The sequence below is a fragment of the Cavia porcellus genome, unplaced genomic scaffold (genome assembly GCF_034190915.1).
Source record: "Cavia porcellus strain 051 isolate PalLab524CR breed Dunkin Hartley unplaced genomic scaffold, mCavPor4.1 scaffold_27, whole genome shotgun sequence".
Classification (NCBI taxonomy): Eukaryota; Metazoa; Chordata; class Mammalia; order Rodentia; family Caviidae; genus Cavia; species Cavia porcellus.
In genome coordinates this window covers 13,569,905-13,580,000 of record NW_026947510.1, presented here as the reverse complement: position 1 = coordinate 13,580,000, position 10,096 = coordinate 13,569,905, and the positions used below count along the sequence as shown (strand labels likewise).

General features: G+C 41.0%; 1 protein-coding gene across 2 annotated transcripts in view; it reads right to left on the bottom strand.

Moving 5' to 3' along the window:
• The window catches only part of Plxdc2 (plexin domain containing 2), a 416,118-nt gene extending 413,495 nt beyond the window's left edge, over window positions 1-2,623 (bottom strand). The window contains exon 1 of one of the 2 annotated variants that reach the window (XM_063237895.1): window positions 2,483-2,623. Coding sequence is in view for 1 of the 2 variants with exons in the window: in XM_003463885.4 (XP_003463933.1) it covers window positions 1,212-1,323 (112 nt within the window). In the remaining variant the exon portion in view is untranslated. Of the gene's footprint in view, window positions 1-1,211; window positions 1,393-2,482 lie in introns of those variants that run through there. The other variant, XM_003463885.4, reaches the window with a different exon arrangement.
• Window positions 2,624-10,096: the final 7,473 nt, after the last annotated feature.

The following is a 10,096-nucleotide window of genomic DNA, read 5'->3' as shown; positions in this document are numbered from 1 at the left end:
GGAACAGACATAGTGCTTTAAGATTCTTTCTTGGATCTCAGCTTGATAAAATTTTATTCAAAGATCTCCTCCACGACTAGTCCTTACCTGGCATCTCCAGGTGCCTTCCTAGCTTTCTACTGGTGACTCATGTTTGACAACAGGCGACACAGGTATGCTTTCTGGGAATCATTTACCATTGTCTCTCTCCACAAAGTACACACACACACACACACACACACACACACACACACCGCGAGCAAAACAACCAAACTGCTTATTCTGACCAGGAAGTTTCTGTTTCTTTTTTCTTTTCCCTCCAACTCTCTTTTGCTCATTTCACCTCTTCCTGAAGTCTACACGAGTTTACAAATTTCCGCCTAGATCTGTTTCTTCACTTTCATCGCTGAAGGGCAGAAATGGGGAATGGGCTCCCTGCTGGCCCTGGCCAGCGTGAGAGCTGCTCGCCCTGGGGCACCTTTCCCTCCAGGACCCGCACCTGGCTAAGCTTGAGCACCACAGCAGGAGGTGTTGCTACTGGTAGCAAGGCCAGCTCTCCTGGCAGGAACAACGGCAGGGCAATCAGAGGAACCAGCGCGCGCCCAGGCCTGTCCGTGAAGCTGATGCGGAGGGAGGTGAAAAGTGGGGGGGAGGGGGATGAGGCCGGGGGCTGGTCTCCAGAGGCGCGCCTGCTCCCACCTTTCCCATCTTCTCCCCACCAACCCGTAAGCCTTCAGCACCGGCGCACAGCCCAGGCACTCCGAGGCAGCTAGTGTTCTTCTGGGGGATGGACGAATGGCTGCAGGGAAGTTTCTCCTGCTTAGGGGAGATAAGCAAGCCTTGGCTGTGACTACATCCCCACCCATCCCTGTGCGCACCGTCTCACTGTGTGCGAACCCCAAGAAAGACGCAGCCGAAAGTCAGTCCGGGTTAGAGCTCCAGAGGGAGGATCTGCTCTGACTCGGAGCCCACTCCGGGTTCCTTGGAGGCGCAGTATCACCTCCTGCTGTCCAGGTGAAGTAAGCTGAAAGCCTAAAGAAAACTACCAATTTCCTACCTCTGCCTCTTGTCAGCCCTTTTCTCGCCTTTTGGAAGCTCAAGTTCACCGAGAAGAACAGCAATAACTTCGCCAAGGGCAGACAGAAGATGTGGGGGTGTTGAGAAGGGGGTGTGGGGTGGGTGACAGGGGTCTTCAGTCGCGCACAAAACCAGCAAGCCCAAGTGCATCTTACCTTGAACTCGGTTTCCGTGCTTCCCTTCGGCGAACTGAAACCCGTCGGTTAAAAAGTGGCAAAGTAACACAACTCCTGCGGCGGCCAGGTCGGCCCTCGGAAACCTCGCCATGCCTGTACCGCGACCTCCCTCCTGCGTCCTGCCAGTCCTTCCCCGGCGTCCTGGGCTCTCGGTGGGGCTGGGGAGACTCAGCCGAGCCCTGCGGAAAGGTCTCGGGGGGCTCCGGAGGCCTTAAGTGTCGTTGGGAATTCACTCCCCCCAGGACAGTGAGCAGTGAAGGCGAGGGGAGCGCAACGCCTCCTTGGGGTCTCTCTTTGCAACTCACCGCCCTCTCAGCCCTCACCCGATACAGAACAACTGCGGGGAGGAAAAGCCACTTGCATCCAGGGCTCGCAAACTCCGGGTTGCACCCAAGCAGGAGCAGCGCCACCAGGGCGCCCGCAGACGGCGAATGCCGAGTCCCCGCGCTGCGCTCTGCTGGGTTCAAAACAGATCTAATTCCACAGCCGGCGTGGGTGCCACCTCCAAATCGTTGAGGGGTGTGGGCTCCGGAGGAACTTTCCCCAGTCTTGGGATGGCCCCAGTGGGAAGCTGGTTTGGCTGGAAATTGGTGACTGCGGGTTGCTGGCGAAACCCCTCCGACAAGTTTTTCTTCTATGCTTCGCCCATTGCAGGGCGCGCGTCCTTTCCGGCCGCCGGAGCGAGGGGCAGCGCCGGGGAGCTGAGCCCTGGGAAGGTCCGGGCTGCTGCAGCCTGAGGTCCGAAGCCAGAGCGGGGAAAATGTGTGTAAAGAGAGACAGAGAGGGGAAGATCAAAAAGAAAGAAAAAGGGGGGAAAGTGGGCTGGGAGCTCTGGAGAGGGCTCTTCCTGGTGAGGAGGAGGAGGTGGCCCCAAGCCCCCGCCGAGTCCAGGAGTTTGGTGGCGGAGGAGGCGCCACCGCCGCGCTCCCCCGCGCTCCAGCCCGGCACTTCGGGGAGGGAAGGCCGCTCGCAATTTGCCAGATCTGCGGCTGCACCTCCTCCCTCCTCCCTCTCCCCTCCCCCTCGCTCCTCCAGGCTTCTCTACCTTCCTCCCCGAAACCAGCAGCTAGCACCGACCTGTCCAATGGCTGCACTTTCCTCGGGGCTGGCAGGAGAGTCGCCGACAGATGAAGCCGAGGAGGCGAAGCCAGGGGGAGCGAGAGGGCAACCCCAGCCGCGCGCGGCCCCAGAGCGCCACCTCCGAGCCGAGGGGGCGCCATCCGCGCGTCCGGCCCGCGCTCTGCACCCACCTGGCTCCCGGGCAGGCTTGCGCCGAGCTGCCGCGGTCTGGGGTCTCTCGGGGCGCCGGAGGCTGGACTACTGCGCGCCTTTCCGAGATGGCTTGTCTGGCAGCGCTCGGGGTGTGGAGCCAGCACACCGGAGCCCGTGGGGCTGCTGACCCTGCCGGGCTCCGCGCACCCCGGGCCCGCGCGCGGGGCGGTGGGTGGCGGCTCGCGGCGGTGTGGTCCGGCTGCGCGCCGCAGCCGCGCCTTTGTAAAGTAGCAGCGGGAGCGAAAGCGAGAGTTTAAAGGAACAGGAGGCCTATTGAGTTTCCTACGGGGGCTTTGACGGGCTTTCCCAAGCTAGTTTGTTGGGGTTTTTTTCAACTCTCGAATTTGCCCCTGTGTTAACCCATTCGGGCCCTCTCGTCAGTTTATATCCTATTTGCATTCAGATAACCTGATTTTAAAGAGATAGGAAGAAAAGCAGCCAAGACTATTTATTAAAAAGTAAATGCTCTAGAGCCAGTCGGCCTGGGTAGAATTTCCCTTCCCCCACAAGGGGCAAGTAATCTCTTAGCCTTGAGTTCCCGGGCATCCAATGGGAACGGTTCTATAGGAACCCAGAGGTCTTACTGAGAGTGCTGGCAATGGATGAGAGGGGTTAATATTGTAAAATTATTTGAACATTGCCTGCCATGCAGTCGGTTGGTTCTGTGTTTCTTGAAGGAAAGGAGACCAAAAAGCATCGCTCTTATTCTCAGTTCAAAAGATAACCTTAGCCTATTTTTGTCCAAGTCATTCCATGCTCTGGAGAGCTTATGGATGCTAACATTAGGTACCACAGTTTGTCTCAAAATTCAGTAGAACTGGATTCAGATAATCATTTTACTCTGCAAATCTGATACTAAAGAAATGTCTCTCATTTGAAACAGAAATATCACATTTTCCCTAATACTAGACTCAATTTATTCTTTATTTCATATCAACATCTATATACATATATGTATATACATATATTTTATTTCATACCATCATAAATATGTAAGTATACTTATATGTGTATATATGCATACATATATATGCCATGCCTGTATCCTTTCTTATGTCATGATCCTTGATGTCTCCTGAACTTTCTTCTCACCATACTGAGGAAAGTTTGCTCTTAAGTCTGCTTATCCATGTATTTTTGAGGGCTATGCAATGTTACAGCTGTATTTGAATAGCTAGAATACTTCTCTGTTTAGCAAGTGTAAAGGCTGAACCTTGTAATCAAAACTTGATTGTATTATAAATGATGTTCCTTTTTTATCACTGTATCCCCAGGAATCCAGGTATAAAGCTTCCTAAACCCTTCTGAAGAAATCTCATTCCCATAATAGGCAAAATTATAGCAAAACTAGTAGGAACCATCTCAAAAAAGTACCTCTTTAACCAATGAGTTTCCAGTCTCATAAAAGCTGGGGAGAGGTGTTTCTCTAAGAAGAAACAAGCCCCCCCCCCTTCTACTATCATTTTCTTTCCTTCCCCTTCAGTATTGTATGTGTAGATCTTTAATTTTAATTTTGCTGTTGTTTGTTTTTTTGTTGCTGTTATGTGTTGTTATGCATGGAAATTGTTGCCAAATATTGGGAGGAAAAAACCTAATGGTAATTCCAGGACAGTCTGGTCAGACTTGTATTTGTTGATCTCTCACTGTGATGTTTAAATGCACTGTTTTGTCTTATTTTTATATTATTCTGAAGGGTTGCACATGTAGAACATACTTAAATATAAATGAAGATACAAATGTGCAAAAGTCAATCATGCTTGATGCTATAGTGTTCAAAACTAAGCAAATGTCATTGTGGTGCTTTGTTTTACATGTCAACCAATAATTATTTATAAATATTAATTTTCCTTTACACTATAGCAAATTACAAAGAAAGAAAAGTAGGGAACATGTTAATGTGAAATGGAGTTGGCTGCTTATATAATATGGCTAAATTGAGTCTGTTGTGTACATTTTCACCGTACACCCATTGTGACCATGGGAAATTAAGAAGCTTTTGTGAGAAAAGTTTCATCACCTTTCCTCTGCCCTGAGAGAGGCATTCTAATGCATGGAGTATGTTTACTATGCGTACATAAAAGGAAAAGCTAGTTCTTTTATTTGCTGGCTTAATTTGAGCAAATGAATCAGAAATTGTCAAAGAGAGCTCTAGAATTTACAAGATACTCTGTCCTTTAAGATCAAAGAGTAGAATCATTCTTAACAGCACAGAACTTTGAGCAAATAATAGACTTAAGCTATTATCTCTTCAGCCCTCAAACCTGTTTGCAATTTCTTATCTCTACAAACTTCAGAGAGATTTTTACACATCCAAGTGCAACTATATCTTTTTAAAGGTACTTGCAATTAGCCATCTCATCCCACCTCCTACTGTTAACAATGTTGTGTTTCCCAGGAGCTGTCCTAAATTGAAACTTGGCTAACAGGATGCTTAAGAAAATGGCATGCTCACTTGGGGAAAAAAGTAAGATTCAACATAAGCTGTGCAGTGCTCTGCACTTAATGCAATATTTTTGAAAAATATTACTTCAGAAGATAATTTCTGTTCATATTAAGAGTATTTGTTCAAACTTTCTACACTTGCTGTCAGATAAAGGGGAATTGCCATTAGTGAGCTGCTTTTATTCAGTCCTAATATTATGACCTTCCATCGAGGTCTAGCATGTCTTTCCCCTGCTTATTTGATAGGGCTAATTTTTTGACCTCTGCTACGCAATTATGAGACTCATTTGTTCATCTTGGCTGACCTACTCACAGAATCAACAGAGATTTTATTGTACTGTTGATGGCTCTTTGTTCTTTATATTTTTAAGTAGAAAAATTATGAAGTAGTATATTTTTAATCAAATAAGTGTTTAAAAATCCTACCAGTTAATATCACAGTTTTCTACAAGAACACTAAGTCCAAGAATATTTACTTGCTTTTAGTCACCTACCAATACTACATTTACTACTTATATGAAAAAAATTATATTTTATTTACTTGTAATGAAATAACGTACTGCACTGAAATGGGTTTCATTTAATAGTCTTCTTTCTGAATCTTAATAAACTAAAATATTTTGACTAGTAAATTGTAAAGCACAAAAAGGAGCAACTTGAATTAGTAGGAAAAGAAATTAATGAGGTAAAATAGTACACTATTACAAATGATGGAGACATTATCTTACATTTCCTTTCAAATAGCAAAAATGTGTAGGAGAGACCAAGTCCTTTTTCCAAAATTATTGGACTCAAAGATAATTCAAAGTCTTGCATTTTTTAGGGGAAAAAAAGAACATGGGCAAGTATTCAGCAAGCACCCGGAGAACTCAAAAATTAAATACAAGTGTAAGTGAATATGCTGTACCATGCAGAAAAATGGAAAATGCTGAAGTGTATATTGTTGTTGACTTCCTTATCCAATTTTTTCTGAACTTATAAAAACATCTGAGCCTAAGGGAAAATAATTGTAGAGTGTCAGGTTCAGGAGAATTGTTATTCTGCAAAGCAGAGACCCTGATGGGAGCTGGGCTCTTGGAGCAGGTCAGGGGCTTCTGCCTACAGGACTGCTCCCTGTCACAAAGACACACACACTCCTCTGATTCAGCCTTTCTGGCTTAAACTATATTTCTTCTCTCATCTTGTGTTCATCTTCTTTTCTTTTGTCCTACATTTCCTCGTCTACTTCCATCTCTATGAATGTTTCATTGAGCTATAGTTCACATCCGTAAACGTCATCCTCCCCAAAGTACTCAGATCATTAGGCTTTACTACATGAACAAGGTGGTTGAACCAAAATTACTAATTCAGAACTTTTTCATCACCCCTAAAAGGAGCCCCATGCCCACTAAATGGTCATTCCCCATGGTCCTTTTATTCTAGCCCCTGACAAACATTAATCTACTTTCCATCTCTATGGATTTACTGCCACTAGTCATCTCTAATCTCATACAAATGAAATAACATAACATTTGGCCTTTCAAATGTGCATTCTGCTAAGTGTAATGTCTTCAAGGTTGGCGCATGCTATTCTATGTATTCCACTGTATAGAGATTCCAATTTCTCCTTATTCTTATTAAAATTAAATGGTTTTCTTTAAAGAAAAAATTATAGACACCCTGATTGGTATAGAGTGGTTTCTTACCATGGTTTTTATTTGCATTTTCCTAATAAACTTTATGACTTAGGTAACATTATCTAACCGTGATGTTAAACATCTTTTCATGGGCTTCACTGACCATTTACATTTCTTTGGAGAACAGTCTAATCAAGTCCTTTCACCTTTATATTTGGGTTGTCTTTTTCATTGTTGAGTTTTTAAAATTCCATAAACACTGCAGGTGCTAGGCTTTTATCATATATGAGTTGCAAACATTTTTCTATTTTGTGGGTCATCTTTGCTCTTTCTTGATAGTATTCTTTGATCCTAGTTCTTTTTTTTTATTTTGACAAACCAAATCTCTATATTTTTCTGTGGTTGTTTCCTCTTTACATATTCCATATAAGAAACTCATAATATTCCAAAGATTTACACCTATCCTTTCTGCTAAAAATCTTACATTTTTTTACATTTGTGTAAATTTTAGCATTTGATATGAGAAAGAAAAACAAAGTTATGCTTTTTCATATGTGTATTCAGTTGTTTCAGCCATTGTTTTGAAAAATTATTTCCCACTGGATAAGCTTCATATTATTACTGAAAATCGATTGTTCATAGACATATAGGTTTATTCCTGGACTCTGGGTTGTTTCCTATTGATGTGTATATCTGTCCCTATATCAGTGTCAAGCTGTTTTTGTTACTGTAACTTTTTGGTAAGAGTTGAAATAAATAAGTGTTTCGATTTTGTGATTCCTTTTTAAGATTATATTGGTTGCTCTGAATTTCTTGCATTATTATGTGAATTTTAGAGTCAGCTCATTCATTTATGTAACAAAGGCAGTTTTGTTGAAAGGATTATATTCACTCTATCAGTTCATGTGGTGATTTCGATTATTTTGGCAGAATTAAGTCTTCCAAGTCATTAGTGTGCGATGTCTTTCCATTTATTTAGGCTGTCTTTAATTTCTTTCAACATTATCTCCCATTTGTTTTTTCAGTTTTAATGTAGCAACCTTACACTACTTATGTTATATTTATTCTTGCTTTTTTCTTTCTGATGTTAATAAAAATGAAATGTTCTTAATTTCACTTCTGGGTTGTTAATGACTAGATTAGTTTTCTCAAGATTGCTCACAAAATACTGTGTCACCCAAACAACATTTTTTTTACGAGTATGGAAGCCAGAAGTCTAGGATCAAACTGTCTAAAACTTCAGTATCTTTCAAGACCTTATTTTTTAATTCATGGATGGTAACTTTCTCCATATGATCTCACATGGTGTTGCTCTGTACACAGGTCTTCCTGGTATCTCTTGGTCTAAATTTCCTTTTCTTATAAGTTACCACATTGGACTAGGACCCACCATAATTGTCTGTTTTTAACTTGATCACTACATTAGGGCCAGATGTTGTCATTTTCTGAGATACCTCTAGTACCTCTAGTATTTTAGAGGTTAGATATTTAACATGTAAATTTGGGGAATTGTCAAGAGAATTCAGCCCGTAACAGCTAATATATAGAAATAAAATTGATTTTTCTTGATTAGCATTATACCCTACAGGCTAGTTGAACTCATTTATTAGTGTTAATGATTTTTTACATGTATGATAATTTTTTTTACATTTTTAGACATAAGATCTTGTTATTTGAAAATAGTTTCTTATTATCACTTCTAACATGAATTGCTTTTGTGTCCTATCATTGCTTAATTACTCTGACTCAAAGCACTAAGAATGTGCATCCAGGCCTAATTCTTGATCATAGAGCAAAGTTTTAACAGGATTAAATTTGTTCTTCTACTTGCTCTATCCACTTTGCATGTGAGGTACTGAAATCTCCATCCATTACCACTCAGCTACTCTTTCAGTGTTGTCAGCTTTTGCTTTTTACATTATGTTTTGTTGTTTGACGAGTATATAGTCATAATTATTGTGACTGGGAATTTAGGTCAGTGGCACAAGCGCCTGCCTAGCAAGCATGAAGTTGTAAGGTCACTCTTGGATTAAAAAAAAAAAAAAAAAAAGAAACACAATTATTGTATTACCTTTATCATTACAATATATCTTTTTATCTCTGGTAACAATTTTTGTTTTAGAATCATCTTGATTAGATATTAATATTACCTCTCCCATTCTCCTGGTTGCTGTTCAGAAGTTATATTTTTTCCATCTTTAGCTTTCAATTTATTTGTGCTGCTCCATCAAAATGTCACCTTTTATCAACATACAGAAAAGCCCTTTAACAAAACTAGTCTGCTGATTTCTGCCTCTTAATCCATTTATATTTAATATAATTAGTGATAAAGTAGGATTTAAGTATAGTTGTGCTGTATATTCTACAAGTCTTTTTGTTTCTGTATCACTGAGTTATATTGTGTTTAATGCATATATGTTGTACAGTACAATTTGAATAGTTATTTATTTTACATTATACTTAAAATTTTCATTGTGGCTACCCTAGGCATTCTAATTTGTATATTATTTTGCAATGATATAGTTTGAATTAGTACCAAGTCAATTTCAATACTGTACAAAAAATGTCTTCCTATGTAGTTGTATTATCCCTCTAATAGCATTGTTACAAAGTTTATGTTTGTACATTATGTACCTATCAGCAATGATTTATAATTATAGAATTATGCCCTCATATTTCAAATGAGATGAGAGACAAATATACAACTGAAAACATATATACTGTCCTCCATATTTAGTTATATATGTCATTGCCTTTGCTCACATTCTCTTTTGATTCATGTAGAAGAGGATTGTTATTTAGTTCCCGTGATTTCAGTCTGAAGAACTGCCTTGGTTTCTGTTTTTATAGGACAGGCATTCTCGTGATAAACTCTGTCAGTTTGTTCGGCTGGGACTGGCTCACTTTTCTCTTCCCTTCGGAACTGTAGTTTTGTGCATGTGAAATTCATGACTGACAGCATGTCTGTCCTTTCTTTTCCCCTGAACCCTGAGTGCGCCATTCCCTGGCTTCCTTCATAGTCTCTGATAAGAAATCAGTTGCTAATGTTACTAATGAACCTTCGTGCTTGAGGAGTTACTTCTTTCTTATGTTTTCAAGATTCTCTTTTTGCTTTTAAATAGTTTGATTTTGATTTGTCAAAATCTTACTTTATCTTACTGGGATACTGTTGAGTTTCTTAGATGTCTATTTTTTATCCAATTTGGAGATTTTTCAGGCACTACTTCATATTTTTTTTTTCTGCTTCCTATGATGTGATCACAAAATTCTTTAAAATCTGTTCATTTTTCTTCAATCTTTTACCTCTTTATCACACAGACAAAGGTCATCTCAATTGGCTAACCTTTTTTAGATGTTCACAGGAGGCTTATTCATAATAATACAAATCCATCAACTAATGAATGGGTAAATTAAATGTAGCATATTATTATTTTACAATAAAAAGAAATGAAGTATTAGAAGATGCTAAAGCATGGATGCACTTTGAATTTTTATCACAAATGAAGGCACCTAGACACATACATACACACAAAA